The following is a 20555-nucleotide window of genomic DNA, read 5'->3' as shown; positions in this document are numbered from 1 at the left end:
TTCTCCCAGACATAGCGCTGGGAGATACTCTGTTGAACCCTACCCCAAACCTACATGTAGATGCAGCATTACCTGAGTCTCCATGAACTTGGCTAAACACTGGTCACCCCACCTGGATGATTCCCTAAGGCCTCCCCACCCAACTTGCAGGCCCAACCAAACCACTTAAGAGTGGCTTATCCATACAAACAGCGTGCCTTGGCTCATGCTGCAGACTTTCCTAAAATCTCTCAAAGGTTCACAAAGCCCAAACAGGCAGCATCTGGCCTCAGCATGCCCCATACCTCTTGACAAGCAAGCCCAAGCCCAGCACCAGAAGTAGCCAGCCTCAGTTTGCAGCTTAGCCTCTCCCCCCTTCAGGCCCAGCACAAGTGGAAACCATCTACAGATAATTTTGTACCTCATACCATGTGGCCCTGGGAGGCCACAGGCAGCAGCTGACTTTGACCTGCAACAGAGCCCCTCCCAAGAGGCCCCAGAACCAACACACCTGTCGGCCAGTTTCAGACCACATCAGAGGACCACCCACCACCTCCACAAACAATACTCCCAAACTGGGCAGGTACCAGGACCCCACTAAAGCAAACCCTGCTCTGTATGGTCAGCTCCGGCACAATAGCTCCTCCACTGTAGCCACAGCCAGTTCTCACAAGCAATCAGCCGGAGGCTCAGTCCCTCCCAATGACATGCAAACAGCAACCAAGGTTCAACTATTACAGGAGGGTACACACAATCCACACAAGGGATACACCTGGAGCACCCAGTACAGGTGACCACAGGGACTGTGCCACTGAGCCCCACACAACACCTACCACATAAGGCCACTCTACTAAAACTGGGAGACATAGCAGCCCTACCTAATGTACAGAAACAAAAACAAGGATGCAGCTAAAATGGGAAGACAAAGAACACATGTCCCAAATGAAAGAACAGAATAAAGCTCCAGGAAAAAAAACTAAGCAAAATGGAGACTAGCAATCTATTAGATGCAGAGCTCAAAACACTGGTTATAAGGATGCTCGATGATCTCAGTGAGAACTTCAACAAAGAGACAGGAAACATAAAAATGTTTTTTTTGTGTGTGTCTAACATAAACATAAAAAGAAACCAGTCAGAAATGAAGAATATAACAATGAAATAAAGAATACATTAGAGGAAATCAACAGTAGGTTAGATGAAACAGAGAATCAAATCAGTGATTTGAAAGATAACGTAGCAGAAAACAACCAGCAAAAAGAAAACAGCAAAAAGAAAAGAGAACCCCCCCCCAAAATGAGGATAATTTAAGGGGTCTCTGGGACATCATCAAGTGTAACAACATTCACATCATAGAGGTACCAAAAGGAGAAGACAGAGAGCAAGGAACTGAAAACTTACTTGATGAAATAATGACAGAAAACTTTCCTAACCTGGTGAAGGAAATAGATATACAAGCCCAGGAGGTACAGAGAATCCCAAACAAGATGAACCCAAAGAGGCCCACACCTAGATATATTATAATTAAAATGCCAAAGGTTAAAGACAAAGAGATAATCTTAAAAGCAGCAAGAGAAAAGCAGTTAGTTACCTACAAGGGAGCTTCCATAAGATTGTAACTGATTTTTCAACAGAAACTTTGCAGGCCAGAAGGGCCTGGGCATTCAAAGTCATGAAATGCAAGGATCTACAACCAAGATTAGTCTACCCAGCAAAGCTATCATTTAGAATCAGAAAGATAAAGAGCTTCCCACACAAGAAAAAATCTAAAGCATTTCACCAACACTAAACCAGTATTACAAGAAATGTCAAAGACATTTTCTTTAAGAAGAAAAAATATACATATATGTATAATAAAATGGCAATAATTACATACTGTGTTTCCCCAAAAATAAGACCAGGTCTTATATTAAGGTTTGCTCCAAAAGATGCATTAAGGCTTATGTTCAGGGGATGTCATCCTGAAAAATCATGCTAAGGCTTGTTTTCCAGTTAGGTCTTATTTTAGGGAAAACACGGTATCTATCAACAATTACTTTATTTTTTGTTCATTGTTGGTAAACATCATTGCATTTCTTTGGTTAAAATAACATTTTATTTTTTTCAATTATTCAAAAAATTTTTTTCAATTACACTTGACCAGTCTTGATGTGGCTTCTGTATATCCTTGGTTATAGGACTTTTGTTTTCAGCTAGAGTTAAATAGTTCTCAATGTTTGTCCTGTAGTTTAGTTGTAATTTTGATGTGGCCTAGAGAGGAGGTTAGCACAGCATCTACCTACTCTACTATGTTAACAATTCCTTTAAATATAAATGGATTAAATGCTCCAATCAAAAGAGAGAGTGGCGGATGGGATAAGAAAATAAAGCCGTTACATATGCTGCCTAGAAGAGACTCATTTCAGATTGAAAGACACATACAGACTGAAAGTAAAGAAATGGAAAAAGATATTTCATGAAAATGGAAATGAAAAAAAAGCTGGGATAGCAATACTTATACTAGATAAAACAGACTTTAAAACAAAGGCTATATAACAAGAGACAAAGTAGGACCCAGTTATCCCACATCTGGGTATTTATCTGAAGAAACCCACGACTTTGAAAGGAAAAGTGCATCCATATGTTCACTGCAGCTTATTTATAGTAGCTAAGATACGGAGGCAGCCTGGGTGTCCAGCAATGGATGACTGGATAAAGAAGAGGTGGTATACATATACGAGGTCAGACAGTTAAGTTCACCAACTCATTGTAGAAAAAGTGCTACATACCTCATTGCTGTATATCACTACTGTCACCTTCGAAGTACTCCCCTTGGGAAGTTATGCACCAGCGCCAGCGCCTAGTCTACCCTTCAAAGCAACTTTGGAACTCTGTTTCTGGAATGGCCATCAGAGCTGTCGTCGTATTACCTTTCATGACCTGAATGTCATCAAAATGTCTTCCTTTCAATATTTCCTTCATCTTCGAGTAAAGAAAGAAGTCATTGGGGGCCAGATCAGGTGAGTAGGGAGGGTGTTCCAATACAGTTATTTGTTTGCTGGTTAAAAACTCCCTCAAGACAGTGCCATATGGGCTGGTGCGTTATCGTGATGCAAGAGCCATGAATTGTGGGTGAAAAGTTCAGGTTGTCTTTTAATGCAGCCTCTTCAGCACTTCCAAATAGTGAACTTGGTTGACGGTCCAGTTGGTATAAATTCATAATGAACAATCCCTCTGATATCAAAAAAGGTTAGCGACATCATTGCAATAAGTTTGCGAACTTAATTGTCATACCTCGTACAATGGAATATTACTAATCCATAAAATAAAATGAAATCTTGCTATCTGCAACAACATGGATGGATCTAGAAGGTATTTTGCTGAGTAGAATTATGTCAGACAGAGAAAGACAAATGTCTTATGATTTCACTTATATGTGGATTCTAGATAAACGAACAAACAAAACAGAAACATGCCTGTAAATACAGAGAACATTATGATGGCTGCCAGATTGGAGAAGGTTGGGGAGATGGGTGAAGGGAGAAAGGGATTAACAGATACAAATTGGTAGCTGCAAAACAGACATGGGGATGTAGAGTACAACACGAGAAATGTAGTAGTATTGTGATAACTATGTGTGGTGTCAGATGCGTCCTGGATTTATCAGGGTGATCCCTTTGTAAGTTCAATAAATGTCTAATCACTCTATTGCACATCTAAAACTAATATAACTTTGTACATCAACTATAATTGAAAATAAAAAAATCTAATAAAAAAAGACACACCTTGGGTAAAGAAACAGTCCGTGGTTTTTTTTTGAAATAGTCATTATTAATGACAGAAGCTGCAGAGCAGAAGAATGATTAAGTCCTCCCACCTTACATCCTTCAGTGGTGATGTACTACCATCTTAAGGGAAAACTTTAAGTTTGCTTTTTAAACCACATAATCCAGGGGGATTCAAATTCATCTTGAGTAAGGAGCCAATGTGGGTAATAATCGTGGTTGCTGCTAACTCACTCTTAACAGGCGCTACAGATGAGCCAGAGACATGAGTTCCATCAGCTTACCTCCAGACATATATCCTACCGAGTGGGCAGGAAACAGTAGTCTCACGCTAGACTTGACTTTATGGTCAAAGGGAAGAATGTCCTGGCCATCTGATCCAAAACACCAGCAAGTTCCACAGTAAAAAGTGAACCTCATTTTCAAAGGAAAGTGAGTGCAGAGACCCCACCTGTTAGTCTTTACGGCTAGCCTCCTAGAGGAAAGAGTAAGGGCTATGGAAATAAGGGAAGGACAAAAGCCATATCAAAAGTACAGAGTGGAAAAGATGCATTTGCTATTACCACCAAAACTGCAGCATAGATTTGTGTCTCAAATGGAAAGCAAACCAGGTAGTTTACGAGCTTCCTTTTCTGGAAAACAATTTATTGCTGGATGTAACTGAAAATGCAGATTATTTCTTGGAAGCCCTGGATAGCTTTTTTCCTAATATCTTTCAACCAAACGGAAAGGTAGTATTCTGGCCTGGACAAGGGGTTTTAATTGGAAATGTAGCTAAAATAGCAATCTTTCTCAGGAACCCAGGGAGCTTAAGCTGGACAACAGCCTATTAACAGACTAGTTGTGGGTGTTGGTAACATCTTTTAGAACACTATCAGACAAGCCCAGGGAGAGTATTTATAGTTCAGAAGTAAAGAGGCGTGAAGGGTGGGCAGGAGGACATATGTGAGTCACGCTTTATTCTGTCCTACTCAAGTCTCTTACAGAGACTTCCCTCTGACTAAGCACAAGCAGCTTGGCAGCTGACAGGATCCAAATATGGAACCAGGAGCTTAGGAGGTGATCGTGCTTAACAATATCAATTTCTAAGTGGCAGGCAAACAGACAATAAAGGAAAAATAAAGTGATAGGGTATAGAAGGCCACAGAAGTAAGAAAAATGTTTAAAAATATACAGCCTGCCTTTCTCTTTTGAGTTCTTCTCTACTGCTCCTCTGGAATGTCTTCTAAGGCGCTGGCCATAATTATCCATGTCAATAAAAATATCCAAGATTTGAAAAGAATATGTAAGGGAAAGTATACCATATCGAGTATTAGGACAGCAAACTGGTTTCTAAACCCATTCATGTCACAAATCTGCCATGTTATCAATGACATTTCAACCTCTCTGGGCCTCATGGGAAAACAAGGTAGGAGGACAACGGGGTTTACAAAATATGAAGACCAGCGTTTCCTCTGGAGGCAGATTCCTCGGATTCCCTTAAATGTGCTTTGGGAGGCTTACCTCCTACCTTGCCACAGTCCTCGCCCGCCTCCACTGTGCTTGCTCAGAGATCTGAGAATGTTCTGTCCAGACTCCACAGACACAGGTCCTTGCGTCTCCCTCCTGAGCCCGTTGCCTTTCTCTTCCCCTACCTCAGCCGCTAGTGATTTCCTTTACTTCTTGAATCTAATTGCTACCCTGCTCATTACCAATGGCAGCCCCACCCACAGCCCCAGGGGGATCTCTAACCCCCCCTAGCCCTTCTCCCCATGTCTTCCCTTCTGCCATTGGGCACTGTGCCTATTCTGCTCTGCTCCCACCCCAACTGTCACTTGCCATTCCCATCCAAAGGCCATCACCCTGGACAGAAAAAGAGATTCCCACTCCCCAGGGAAGGAGTTAAGAACTGAAAGAACAGAGAAACATAATTCCTATTCCTATTGCTAGCATTTTTGATGTACTGAATGTGTGTTTCTAGCACTTAGTAGAAGCTCAAAATGTTTTCCAGTGAATACAATAGTGTTCCTGAATTAAAACTCTTAAGGTTGTTTCCCAGAGTGAAGTTGCTATACCCATGGTAGTTTTATTTCATGTTTTCACGGACGGCTGGCCCTGGAACCAGACTCTCACAAGGCATTGTTTCTACGGGAAAATGCTGTCTGAGCCTCAATCAACTTACTAATGACCTTTAACAACTACCCTTCCTTCCTCAGGAATGCCTTATAAAGGAGGGAAATTAAACCTGTTAGGCAAAAGAAGAACTCAAACAGCAGCCATCTATAGTTATAACACAGTTCTATGTACATATATGCATATTATCATATAGAGATACACATATGAATAACATATATATACAAATATTTAAGAAGTTGGTAAAAGTAAATTAAAAAGTAAAAAAGTAAATCTCTCTCACACACACACACATACACACAAAGTAAAAAGTAAATCACACACACACACACACACACACACACACACACACACACACAGCAATTTTATCTCCATTAAGAGCACGGGGTCAGCCTCCCTAGACCAGTCCTAAACATAGATGTTTACTGTGAGAAGGCGATTTCAGTCATCGTAAGAATACAAAGTGTAGACCACAGGATAACAGCAGAGAGCATCACAAAAAAATAAAGTATTTGAAAAAGACCGTAAGACACATAGAAGAGCTAAATGTGGGCAGGGCATCTCCCCCCAAATACTCATTTCAAACAAGAGCCTCTTTAGAAAATAGACACATGGAAGGTCCCACTTGTTGCCTGAAAGTCACGGAGTAGGTAACAGATCCCTTTCCTCTAGAGAGGCTATCCGGTGGTGCTCTGAGAAGGAGGAAAGACACAGAGGCAGGAATCACGAAGCATGTGTAGGGAGCAAACAAGCAGGGCCCGGAGTGGATACGCCAGAAAAACCGTGGCTGAAGTTTATGAAAGAATTTGCTCAGCTAAGGGCTCAGGTCTGACAGGCCTGAGTCACAGGTACTGCGGGTTCTGAAACAGGAAGATGAAATGAACAGTATAAATGGTGGGGTCTGTCCGGGCATACATAAGCCACCACTGACCTGACAGTTGCCAATACCCAGCTCTGTATCTGGCACTTCAATGCAACCTTTGACATTGAAATTTAAAGGGAAGAGGGACGCCTCAAAAAAAGGAGGGAAGGGGAATGGTACCTTTATGCTTCTGTCCAAGTTGACTCACCTCATAGAAAAGTCCTTCCGGAAACTGCTGGAAACACTGAGCACACACGAAACACTGTTCATGGTACAGCTCGCCATTACTGTTTACAATCTTCTCGGCGGGTGCAAAACCCCCCCTGCAGCGCTCACAAGTGGCGTTGGCAAGGGCATTGGCCATGTTGCTGTAACACAAAGGACAGGAAGTCACGGATTGCCAGCCTTTTCTTAGACGTAAGAACAAAAAAACACAAAGAACTAAAGAGCACATTCTATCTGATCATAAAAAGATTTTATCTATAAAGGCCAATTTCTTGCTTGTGTCATAAGTACTCAACTGAGACTTTTCCCATCTCTTTGCCCTAGCACCTTAGGTTCAGAATGGGCCTCTTGCTTCGAACCTGTTTTTCTTTAAGAGTTTTCACATTCCTCTTGATAAATATGCCACGAGCGAGTGCCTACTACCTGTTAGGCTCTAGGGAGAGAGATGAAGATCAAGAATTGCCCTCGTGGAGCTCAAGTTTACAGCTTGAAAAGAAGCTTAATTAAAATACCCACAAGTCAGAATCTCAAAGCTAATTTCTCTCCCTTCTGAGAACAGAATCTAAACCACGTCAACTGAACGCCACGTCATAGCATAGACACAGATGATCCCTTTGGTTACATCCTGTTGAAAGCAACTGCTTCAGTAACTCTTAAAACCAGCCCAAATCCCTCACAGCCCTTATAGGACTATAATCTAATTGACAAGACAAATATTAAATACTAATATTATAATATGTATCTTAAAATCAAAGAATTTTACCATTATGATAATCATTTTACAGATGATGAAATGTAAGTTCAGGGAAGTGGAGTGACTGGCCCAACCCCACAAAGCTAGTAATTCGTTCATGGAAGCTACAGGATGAGAATCCAGGTCTCCCACTCAAAATCACAACTACAATACAGAATCAATTTCAAACACTTGAAAGGACACGATAGGGACACCACCACACTTTACAATGAGGAAAGTAAAAGCAGGCGTCAAGTTACTGACGATGAGCCCAGTGACTTGTAACTCCCTCGCCAGTCATTCCACTCTGCACAGGAAGCATCCAATAAATGGTCCCAAGATCTGTGCACTTTGCAAGAAAAGCATATAATCAGATAATTAGTTATTCTCTAAAGGGCCCTCTGAGCTTCACGTAAAGAACGGTTTTGTTTCTGGAAGGCCTCCACGTGGAGAAGGTCCCCTAAGCAGAGCAGTCATTGGCTAAGCGGTCCTTCGTAATTTGGCAAGTTTCTTTTCAGATGCCCACTCAGAGCGCAAACTCTACCTATGTGTCTGGTGCCCTGGAGCAGCTTCTGACCCCCGCATTGAATCGGTCCACCTGTTTGTTCTCCGGGATCTTCACAACCTCCCTGTGAGGCAGGTGGGCAGGCGAGTCTGCATTTTATGGACAGATTAATTGCCTTGTCTCTTACCAGTTTCTAAGTTTTGCTGCTTCTTTAGCAAAAGTGTTCACACACACCTTGTTTCACCTCCACCTTACCCCAATGGAGGGCAACTTGGCCTTCTTCCCCAAAAGTTTCAAAAAACAGTATTCCTATTTTGTTACAGTATTCCTATGTTGTAGCCTTGCCTTAACTTAGTACCATATGCACACTTCAGTACCAAACAACACTCAATTGTAGGCTTACTTTAGGCTTGACCGGACTTCAGTATAGAATTAAAATCACCCTCCCCCCAAAAAAGGAGAAAAGGAAGAAGGGAAGCAGCCTCACTGCTTGGCAAACCTGGCCTAAATCACATATTAAAAGGAATTTTCTACTTTGTCATTTCAAAATTACTGTAAGTTAGGGAGAAAAATCTGTAAAATTCCCTTCTTCACATGGCTTTGCCATAAGCCAGATAAATTATGGAAGTTTTAGCAAAGCTCTGGGAAGGTTTGTGCTTCTTCCTTGCTTCTGACGAAAATCCACAAAATACATGCTTGATGAAGTATAGTGAGCCCATACCTGCCCTGATAATTCTTAGTTTTGAGGATGAACTAAGAAATAGTATATAAAACCACTTTGAAAACCAGAAAAGGCCACTCAAATATAAAGCATTTTTATTCATTTAAAACTCTCTCAAAAGGGTTTGGATTCACCAAAACCTCAATGATTCTACTAGAACTCAAAAAAAGCTAGAAAAGAAGACCATTCCAGAATGTCCTGATTCATTATTACCTAGGTCAGTCAGTGGTTCTCAAAATTTAGGGGCCACTATGAACTTTTTAAGGGGTTCAAAGGCCATTCCTTTTCAAACTATATCTCTGTGGTAGACCGTGTTTTCTTTATATACTTTTTTTTTTTTTTATTGGGGAAGGGGAACAGGCCTTTATTGGGAACAGTGTACTTCCAGGACTTTTTTCCAAGTCAAGTTGTCCTTTCAGTCTTAGTTGTGGAGGGCGCAGCTCAGCTCCAGGTCCAGTTGTGGTTGCTAGTTGCAGGGGGCGCAGCCCACCATCCCTTGCGGGAGTCAAACCGGCAACCTTGTGGTTGAGAGGACTCGCTCCAACCGAGCCATCCGGGAGCTCAGCGGGAGCTCAGCTCAAGGTGCCTTGTTCAATCTTAGTTGCAGGGGGCGCAGCCCACCATCCCTTGCGGGAGTCAAACCGGCAACCTTGTGGTTGAGAGGACTCGCTCCAACCAACTTAGCCATCTAGGAGCTCAGCTCAAGGTGCCATGCTCAATCTTAGTTGCAGGGGGCGCTGCCCACCATCCCTTGTGGGACTTGAGGAATTGAACTGGCAACCTTGTGGTTGAAAGCCCACGCTCCAACCAACAACAACTGAGCCATCTGGAAGGCAGCTCAGTTCAAGGTGCTGTGTTCAATCTTAGTTGCAGGGGGCAGAGCCCACCATCCCTTGAGGGAGTCGAGGAATTGAACTGGCATCCTGTGGTTGGGAGCCCACTGGCCCATGTAGGAATTGAACCAGCAGCCTATGGAGTTAGGAGCACGGAGCTCTAACCGCCTGAGCCACCGGGCCAGCCTCTTTATATACTTTTAATCCAAAACAACATATTAGAATAAACACAGAAGCAGTTATGAGAAACTGTCTTTTATTAAGACAGACGTTAATGAGATTTGCAAAAATGCTACAATTCCTACCAAGCTTTTGTTGTTTTAGAAATACTTTTCATTAAAAAATTAACATTAATATTTAATGTTATTGTGTAATGCGCTTATTATTTTAAATGAACTAATACTTAAAATATTTCTCACTTTTAGTTTCTAATGCAGTAAATATTGATGAAGCAAAAACTCTTTGGGATCTTAGTAATTTTTAAAAGTGTAAAGGGGTCCCAAGATCAAACTGTTTATCATTGACTTTTATACTACAGACTGTTTATATTCAAGTTCAAGTACTCAAATAGTTAGAATTAGAAAATAGGTAGACACATTATAAAAAGAAGCACATAGGTTTTTCGCATATACAGGAAAAATAAACTAGTTTTAGAGATAACATAATATGTATTTTTTGAAGAAGTATTCCTTTTTATAATAAGCAGGAAAAGAAAAGGAACAGAACATTAGAGGAAACTTTCAGAAAAAAAAATACCAACAATCTCATCAACCTACTGAACTGTTTACATGTCCCTTTCCTTTCTTGTTTTTGATCCTCTGACACTGTATTTTTTAATGGATTATTTTTTTACAGCAGTTTTAGGTTGACAGCAAAATCGAGAGAAAGGCACAGAGATTCTCCATATGGCCCCCGTCCCTACACACACGTAGCTCCCATATAACTAACATCCCCCACCCAGGTGATACATTTGTTAAAATGGATGAACCTATATTAACCTACGTATTTTTTTACAGCTGATTTTTATATTTTATATTTAATACACAAAATACAAGTTACTTTAAACAGTCATGAATGATAGTTATAGCTGTTAATTATAATAAATTGGCCAATTTCTCAGAAAAGAATTTCCACTAAAATTTTCAACGAAAGGGTTGATGACAAGGGCTATATACATTGTGATATCTGTAACTATCTATCTATCTATTTATCTACCTGCCTACCGATATACACATGTATAAAAGCCTTTAGTATGGAATGTCCGGAACTGCCCAGTCATAATTGTTGTAGCTGATCGACTTCCACAAATCAACCACACACAGAAAACTTGACATCATCAGCTTTCCTTTATTTAAGTGCCTCATATATCAAAGAATGTGTAACAAATTTTCTATTATTAAAAGGCAAAAATGGGTAAATTCAAAAAGCATCTTGAGAGTTCACCAAGCATTCTGGTTGCAGTGAAATTATAATTGCCCGGTTCCCTCTTAAAAAGAGCTCTTTATGAGTTGTGAAAATAAATGACATCTGTTGCAATACCACACAGAATGGATTCATAGAAATAAGAGAATCAGGTCAGTCAAATTCTCCTCTACTCTCAACTCATAAATTGGGGATTTGCAATAATTCCAAGCTTACAACTTTGCTTAAGGTCAACAATCTTACCTGAATGAGTTGGTCTAAATATTACTCTACACTATTTGAAAAAAAAACAAAAAACTGTTTGCTAAAACCCATTTAGTAAAACGAATAGATTTAACTTCTAGAGTTAACCGCTTAAACGCATGATATATCTATCTATATGTCTAGCTATCTCCTGGTCACACAACATCCTTTCTTATTCATTCAGTCCCCTAGAGACGGTATTAAGAAACCCAGCTGGCCTACTTCAATCTGCTGACTGTTAAACATAACAAAAATCTGTATCTTTATCAGCAGTCTGCAATTCAATTTTTCAGTTTCCCCCCACCTGCCTCTTATCTATGGGAAGTTTTAGAGGATAAAGTTTTTCTATTATAAATCCTGACAATGAAAACTCTAACCCTCCCTTTTGGACTATACAATGAAAATGTACTACTATCAGGAACCCACTGAAGAAGACAAAGACGTCCCTACTCTCATTTTAAAGGTAGCACTTTCCTTCACATCAGCATTTCATCCAGCAGAAGTTTTCCAAGGCCAGGCAACCTACTTGCCTGCTGGAATATGCTGCATCACCCTGGAAAGCCCCTGCTGAAAGCCAAAGAAATAAAGCCGCAAATGGCTGGGGAACTAAAAGCCCAGGAAGGCTAGGTCTGGAAGAGGGGAACTCCAGGAGAGACACACTTACAATTTTGCATAAAAGTCACAGAACTCCTTGTAGACTTTTACGTCACTGTGCCTGCGCTGCAGTTTAGACACGGCCCTCTCGTCTTCGCTTCCATTAGCCTGGTGGACACCGTTCAGGGCTGTCTGGGGGATTTCTTCATTCTCTGGGATAACAGAGGGGTGCACCCTGCCTGGGAACGCCATTGTTGCTGCTTGCGAGCTGGGAGCCCAGGGCTGAAAGCAGCTGGACAGGAGACGGAGAAACAATGTCCAGGCCTCCCCCGCTTCCTTGCCAGGGTCACTCCCACTGTGCCCACACACGTCAGCCCCAGGCTCGCCAGGGTCGCTCCTGACCCTTCACGTTAAGAGCTCCAGCAGAAAGCAGTCCGTTGGCCTGACAGTCCTGGGTTACTGAGGCGTTTTGGGAGCTCTAGAGAATATTCCACAAAGTCGTGACCCAGTCTTTGCCAAGCAGCCTTCCAGGTGGACTGTGTCTGTTTTCGCTGCTGCAGGAATGGCCAGCTTGGCAGGCCTCGAAGAGAAGAAACAGCCACATGCCCTGGCTGCCTGTCGCTGGGCAGCAACAACATGAACATTCTGTCTCTCAACTTCAGTGGGCATAAGCAGCTCTTGGAGAGCGTGGAAAACACCCCTGGGGATTTGGGGCCCCTGATAAGCTCCCGGTGAGGCTGGCACTGCTGACACACTCTGAGGGGCACCACGGTGCCCAGGTCACGCATGTGCCCTATGGCTGCCCTGTGAGTCAGTAAAATTAAGAGCTACGTCTGACTTATTTATCCTGACCCTTGGACGCAGTACGAAGTCAATAATGTGTTCAATGAACGGACGCAGGAGGTAATAGGAAAGAGCGAAGCTTATTAGTTAGAACTCTTTCTATTTGACCTCCAGCTAAGCCTGTAACAGGTGAGCCACTATTTCTTGGTCTTTTCTCAGGACTAAGGATGCCACTGGCATGTCTTATTCTGCCACATTACAGGTCTTATAACAGTGTCAGCAATGAAGATGATGATGTAGGATCACGGGTAATAAAAGGCTTCAGAAGCTTTCTCAAGTCCCAGTGCTCTCAGCACCAATGCGCCATCCCACCAAAATCAAGGTAACAAGGGGCACTTGAGCAAGAAAATCTACAGCATAGGTAAAAGGTACACTGACCAGCAGGATAGGTCACACGAAAGATAGGAGAGCCATTTTGTCATCAGCGAGACAAAATGCAGCGGAGACTCTGAAGTAATAACTATAAATAACGATATCTAAGTGTTAGTAAGTGCTTACTATCACATTCCTTTAAGATAGGTATTATTTACGGATAAGGAAACTGAGGCACAAATTAGTTGAATAATTAGTACATAAGCAGTGCAGTCAAGATTTAAACCTCGGTGGTCTAATTCTAGAGCAGGGGCGTCAAAACTGCGGCCTGCGGGCCAACTGCAGCCTGCAATCCATTGTTAATTGGCCCACAGCAAATTCCAAAAATATATTTAGTTTACTTAAATAAACCAGGTGAGGCAATACGTACTTCACCTCGAGTGAGTGGTCCGGCTGTTTGTGTATTTTACCGCATATGGCCCTTGGTGAAAACCATTGAAAAAAATTTGGACTCCCCTGCTCTAGAGCCTCAGGTGTTAATTACTATGTAAAAAAAATGGTTAAACACAATTACTGGAGAGCAGAATAGGTTGACTAGAAAAGGGTAAAACTAGGACTAGAAGCAGAAAATGAGGTCTGGGCTTCCCACTTTGAAGCCCAGTGATCTCAGAGTACAGGTCGGAACTCCAAGGCTGCGGATCCGGCCGAGGCACAAAGCCTGTGGCTGATGGAACAAGAGACTCACCATTTTTAAATAGGAAAGAAACAACCTCAAGGCTTGTTTTACAATGACCATGTGGAATATAGAGGGGAGCAAGCAAGACACGGAGGGGACACGGACACAGATGGACACACACACACACACACACACACACAAGAAACACAATGCACTGAGTTAGGGGTAGCATGATAGGAAGAGGGGAGCCATCCAAGCCTCCTGCCCAGAATACTTCTTCTCTATTAACCTATTTTCTCTATTCACATTTCTACCTCTCCTAAGACACTCCTCTTTCTAAAACGCAATCTTTATTTTAATTATCTTTAAACTTTCCTATTTCAGTGTACTGAGACCAAGTCCATGAACATGGGGACGTGCTCTCCGCAGGGAAAAGATTCTAGACAATGTCTTGATGGTGAAAAAGTAGCAAGGGAGTCCCACGGCCCTCTGTTCTCAACAATAATCTTTCCCACTTGCCAGTTTACAATTAGCTTTCATATAGAGTTAATTTACCCTGTATAAAAATAAACAAGACTATAATTACCTTCTCAGAGAGCTTAAGTAACCTGCTTAAAGTCACACAGCTAGTAAGTGGGAGGTCCCAAATTCAAATTCAGACACCTGACTCCAATGTTTCTGTTTGTTTATCTCTTTATAAAATGCATCCTGTATCAGTGCCTCCAGTAACTGATATATTTCTCCACACCTAAGGAAAGAAGCTCTATGCCTTTGTTTTCCTACAACAGTCTACAGTTCTTGATCCGTATTAGGTCCAGTAAATGCAAATCATATTCCTTCTCCTGCCAGAAACATCATCAGATCCAAACTATTCTGCCCACACTGAGGTAATGCTACTGAGAGATATCAAAGTGCAGAGTAGAACACTGAAGCAGGTACCGGAAGAGTCCCCGAGGGCAGGGGACAAGTTCTCTACCTTCTTTTAGCCTCCCTCACTTCACATGCCAAACACGTCATCTGCAGGAGGGTAGGAAGCTTGTCTTGTTCATGCCCATATCATGAATAGAGCCCATCACTTAGCAGGTATGCAATAATTATTTGTTGATGAGGAACTGGGGTTAATAATCCATCTACTTGATCTAGCAAACCATGGAAACAATGAAAGAGAAAATTAGTTGCCAATCTGCTAAGCACTTTGAGTCAGCAGATCTAAAAATGTAACTAATTATCTTATTTACTTCGTAACAACTGGTCTTATTTCTACTAGACAGAACAGTTAAACTATGAAAAAGCTAATGGTTCAGGAATAAAAGACACAATGTAGTCTCTTATCTGCCAAGGAATTCGAAATAATCTGAAAGAACAGCAAATTTTATTTTGAAATACAGAATCACGGAAAGTTGCAAAGATTGTACAGAGAAGTCCTGTGTATACTTTATCCAGCTTTCCACGGTGATTACATCTTACCTAACTATCGTACAATATCAAAGCCAGGATTCTGACATTGGTACATTGTGTGTATAGGGTAGATATATGTAACCACCACCCTAATCGAGATATAAAACTATTCCATTACTACAGAGGTTTCTCTCATGTTATCTGATAGTCACACCCACCCTTTCCCCACCCTGCCATCTCTAACCCCTGGAAATACTAATCTGTTTTTCATCTATGTAATTGTAACTTCGAGAATGTTATTGCTGTGAACTGAATGTGTCTCTCCAAAATTCCTGTTGAAAGCCTAATCCCCCATGTGATGGTATTTGCAGATGGGGCCTCTGGGAATTGATTAGGGTTAGATTAGGTCAGGAGAGTGGGACATTAATCCCTCATGATGGGATTAATACTCTTATAAGAAGTGACACAGATCACTTTCCATGGGCCGCGTGATGACACAGCCAGAGTAACTGTCTGTCTATAAGCCAGGAAGTAGATAGACGCTTATCTGACATCAGATCTGTTGGGGCCTTGATCTTAGAATTCCTAGCCTCTAGAACCTTGAGAAATAATTATTTGTTCTTTAAGCCATAAAGTCTATGGTATTTTTGTTACAGCAGCCCAAACTAACTAAGGCAGTTACATAAATGGAATCATACAATATGTGGCCTTGGAAGGTTGGCTTTTCTTACTCAGCATAATGCGCTTGAGAGCCACCCAAGTTGACTGTGTGCACGCACACACACGCCAATAGCTTACTTCTTTCTGTTGCTGAGTAGTATTCCGTGGTATGCACATAGCTTGTCTAACCATTTACCCACTGAAGGCCATTGAAGTAGCTCTTAGTTTGGAGTTGTGAGTGTCTTTAGTTGTGCTGTTGTGGCTGCCTCAGTGTCCTGAATTGATTCAAAACGTTTACCTTTCATGGTCATTTTGACTTTGGGGAAGAGCCAGAAGTCACATGGCGCTAGATCCGGAGAATAAGGTGGATGAGGGCACACCATAATGTTTTTATTTGACAGAAATTGCCGTACCAGAAGCCATGTGTGACACGAAGCACTGTCACGAAGGAGGATGAAGTAAAGAAATCCTCCAAAAGAGGATTTCCAGAACTGCTTCAGAAAGTGGCAAGAACTATGGGCTAAGTGTTTTGGAAGCAAGGGGGAGTATTTAGAGGGGGATTAGTAGCAATGTGTATTTTACTATAATACATTTTTTTATTTAAACATTCACCGTATTTTGTGATCATACCTCGTATAGGGGTGTCAGTTGGTCATCCGCTTCTCTTATCCAACTACCATAAAGCAGAGCTAAAAGAAATGTGTTATTTTTCCAAGAGGACAAGAGGGTAATTTGAGGCCAAATAAACACCATTGCTCAAGTTTTATATCCAGGCATTTGGGTACTTTTAAACCATTTTTGGCACTTAATATAGCTCTAACAAATACAAACAACGCATAAGAAAAATATTTATTTGAACTCCCTTGATTGAAACCACTAGTCCCACTACAGTGGCATCAAATAGCCCCATGAAGTAGGTTGGGAGGCTGTTTAAAAAAAAATTACCAAACAAGCCATTCTCATTTGAACAGAAGGCCTGTTACGTATTTTTTGCTGAAGGACTAGAGTTTCCTAAGGCCTGTGATTCCTTAAGGGTTCTTCTCAAGAGGTTCTATAATCTGATAAACTCTCTTCATTACCATGGCTAATTTGGGTCTTTGGGAGATCCCACAGGACACCTCTGAACCCCAAACATCCCTTAAATCCACCAAAGTAGAGGAATTTATATTTCACAAACTTAACATTTTCTCATCGTCTGCATCCTACACCCTACCACATATTGAAGCAATCATTTTCTCATTATGTACTGTGCAGTGTCTTAGTCCATGCAGGCTGCGATAACAAACCACCAGACTAGGCTGGTTATAAACAACTCAAATTTATTCCTCACAGTTCTGGAGGTTGGAAGTCCACGATCAAGGTCCCTGCATGGTCAGGTTCTGAGAAGGACTCTCTTCTCTTCTTCCTGGTTCATCGCCAGCACCTTCTCATGGTGGAAGGGGCCAGGGATCTCTGTAACACCACTTTTAGAAGGGCACAAATCCCATTCATGAGGGCTCCACCCTCATAACCCAAGCACCTCCCGAAGGTTCCAACTCTCAATGCGATCACCTTTAGGGGTTAGGACTTCAACATATGAACTGGGGGAGAGGGGGTAGGGCACAGACATTCAGGCCATAGCAGACAGGACTTGGGACCCTTGCTGAGTGCACCTAACAGCTTGTTAGATGCCAGACCACACAGAGCATATTTGATGTTACGCTGACCATTCTAGCGTCCAATAAAGAACGCTGCCAGGCTTCAGATTCCATTGGTCCAGCTAACTCCATGATTTCAGCCAAAACAAATTCCACCCCTGACATAATACATAACCAAAAATAAATAATCTACTGAGAGCTATCATACAAAAATAAACTGCAGCTATTTCCAGGAGCTCAGCCTTCATAATCATGAACATGGCTGCCAAAATTAAAAATCTACTTTTTAATACCTGGTATTTTTTAATTAAAATTCTCTCAAATAGCAACTACTGAATTACATGCTCCACTACCAAATATTTCATCTATGTAGTTTTTAAAACCCATGCTGAACATTATGACCAATTGTCTCTAAAACATGGGACTCTAATATAGGGAAAAAGGCTATTCAATGTTTTGTAGCATTCCAGAAAGATTTAAGTATGTGGATGGCTAATCCAAGCACTTGGCAATAACAACTACCAGAATGAAGCTTCTCCGATGTCAGTCAAAGGTTTCCATGAACACTGGGGTAGTATCCAAATTGTTGAGATGGCCCGGTTAAATTACCATATGGTAAAATAAATTATTTTCACTGTGATTCGTGGAAAATTTAATCTGAATTTCCCCTGCTACTAAAAACAAAACAATCATGACATGGAAGTAAAGATAATGGAGCTGGAAAGTTCTTTCTCATTTCCCAGCTTCCAGGACAAATGCACGGTGTTTTCGTTAAACAGACAGTGAGGAAAGAGACAAAGCCTGGCCAGAAAAGGAAATGGAATTGTAACTAATATACCATTTTGCCTTGTCTGTTTAAATTGTTTCCTGATTCCTGACTGCACAAGCAAAAAGAAATTATTCATTACAATAGGGGCAAGAGTGAGAGAGAAATAAGGTGCACATCTTCTCAAACAAATTTAAAATGAAGAAAATTGCACATTTGTTATCTGCTTGCACTGGCGTTGCTTTTCGGGATCGTGATGAAAGCAGGGAAGAGCCTCTTAAGTCCAGCAGAGTATGTTAGAAATAACTGAAGAGACTAAGTGAAAAACTTCATCACCTAACGAAGGTGAGAAGAGCCTGTAATGATCTCCCTGTATGGCAGCAACCGCCCTCCCCAGGGCGTCCAGCTCCTCCCAGAACAGTCCGGCAGTGACAAGGAGGCGAAGACCAGAGAAGGCTATTTGCATCTGACTGTTACACCTTTGAAAGGAACCTCACCTAAGGTTCTGTCACCTAAAGTTAGACTATCTTTGGTGCTGGACCCAGATCCACAGCGCCCCAAGCTCTGTGATATTTTAAGAAGAGTGTCCATATCCCTCATAAAGAAAATAAGTAAAACACAATCCAATGTCTGGAAAGGCACACTTTTAGTTCTAAAATCAACAATTAAAGCTCCTTTTCGGCCGGGACCGCCATCTTCCAGTAATTCGTCAAAATGACCAACACAAAGGGAAAGAGGAGAGGCACCCGCTATATGTTCTCCAGGCCTTTTAGAAAACATGGAGTTGTTCCTTTGGCCACATACATGTGAATCTACAAGAAAGGTGATATTGCAGACATCAAGGGAATGGGCACTGTTCAAAAAGGAATGCCCCACAAATGTTACCATGGCAAAACGGGAAGGGTCTACAATGTTACTCAGCATGCGGTTGGCATTGTTGTAAACAAACAAGTCAAGGGCAAGATTCTTGCCAAGAGAATTAATGTTCGTATTGAGAATATTAAGCACTCTAAGAGCCGAGATAGCTTCCTGAAACGGGTAAAGGAAAATGATCAGAAAAAGAAGGAAGCCAAAGAGAAAGGTACCTGGGTTCAACTGAAACGCCAGCCTGCCCCACCCAGAGAAGCACACTTTGTGAGAACCAATGGAAAGGAGCCTGAGCTGCTGGAACCCATTCCCTATGAATTCTTGGCATAAGTGTAAAAAAATAAAAGACCTCTGTAAAAAAAAAAGAAAAAACAATTAAAATACAGTGCTTCTAGTAAAATAGGTGATGGAAAAATCCCTCCTCTGGTGTCTGAGGGAAAATGCTGTGGTTTCCTTCTCCAAGACCACAGGGAGGTAAAAAGGCACACAGGAGAGGGGCGCCTGCTGCACGCACCCTACCGCTCGCCCCAGGGGTCAGCCCCGAAAGGACTCCGCAGCTCAGAAATCCTCTGCACCCAAGGCACAAATTACTGCAAATAAATAGTTCAGTTACTGAATCTTAACCAACTTAACAAGTATCAAAAGCCTATTTAGCAGCTTGTTTCTTCTTGCGAAGTACCTCACTCTGGATGAGCTCTAGAAAAGATTTCCAACATTACCCAACCCACAATCCGCATCCACAAAAGATTTCAGAGTGTAAAGGATACGGAGTCTGGGAAAGGTGGAGAGAGACTAGAATAAAGCTCATCACAGTGTTCTCCCCTTTCTCTGTCACACTGTTTATCCAGGTCTACTTTATCCAGAGGCATTCTGAACCACGTGCAGAGAAAACAGAATTCAAGATTTGTGATCCCCCCTCCTGCCCTACACGAACAGCCGATCTGACTCTACCTACAACTAGCCACCCTGTCTGTACAATCATGAAGACATTCTCATCACAGAAGGGAACTCACCAGAGAAAGAAAGATACAAAATTAGATTGAGAAAGCAGCAAAAATTAGATTGAGAAAGTAGTTTTAAAAAGGGCAAAATCATTAATAGCAGAAAACGAACAAATCGTTTGAAAAATGGGGCGGCCCAAGGTTCTGTAAGCCCCATGTGTATGGGGCAGGAGCACTGTGTTGCATTGTTTTGTTTGATAAGTTTGATTTCCCCACCCCTTTTGGCCCAAAAGTATTATTACAGAAAATTTATAAAAGGCGGAAGACTCATATTCCTGCATCTAGAAATAAGCACTCTAACATTTTGATCTCTATTCTTTCTAAAAATATATATACACATTCACGTATGATTTTAAATAAAAACAGGACTGTTGAAAGATGACTGTTTAGAATAATATTTAATAG

The 20555-nt window shown here is 41.6% G+C and overlaps 1 protein-coding gene and 1 pseudogene across 10 annotated transcripts in view; one reads left to right on the top strand and one right to left on the bottom strand.

Annotated features, from left to right (window-relative positions):
* Nucleotides 1–20555, bottom strand: part of LIMS1 (LIM zinc finger domain containing 1) — a 161419-nt gene that overhangs the window by 20741 nt on the left and 120123 nt on the right. For 7 of the 9 annotated variants that reach the window (XM_081069666.1, XM_081069667.1, XM_081069668.1 and 4 more), the window contains exon 2: nt 6923–7082. In XM_081069666.1, the coding sequence (XP_080925792.1) occupies nt 6923–7082 (160 nt within the window). Of the gene's footprint in view, nt 1–6922; nt 7083–12060; nt 12600–20555 lie in introns of those variants that run through there. The other 2 variants (XM_081069663.1, XM_081069664.1) reach the window with 1 other exon arrangement.
* LOC308505939 (large ribosomal subunit protein eL21-like) lies at nt 18997–19479 on the top strand (annotated as a pseudogene). Its single transcript has one exon. The product of its transcript is annotated as a large ribosomal subunit protein eL21-like (transcript).

Source organism: Rhinolophus hipposideros (genome assembly GCF_964194185.1).
Source record: "Rhinolophus hipposideros genome assembly, chromosome: 12".
Lineage (NCBI taxonomy): Eukaryota > Metazoa > Chordata > Mammalia > Chiroptera > Rhinolophidae > Rhinolophus > Rhinolophus hipposideros.
Note: the sequence above shows the minus strand (reverse complement) of the source record. Positions and strands in the feature narration are given on the sequence as shown.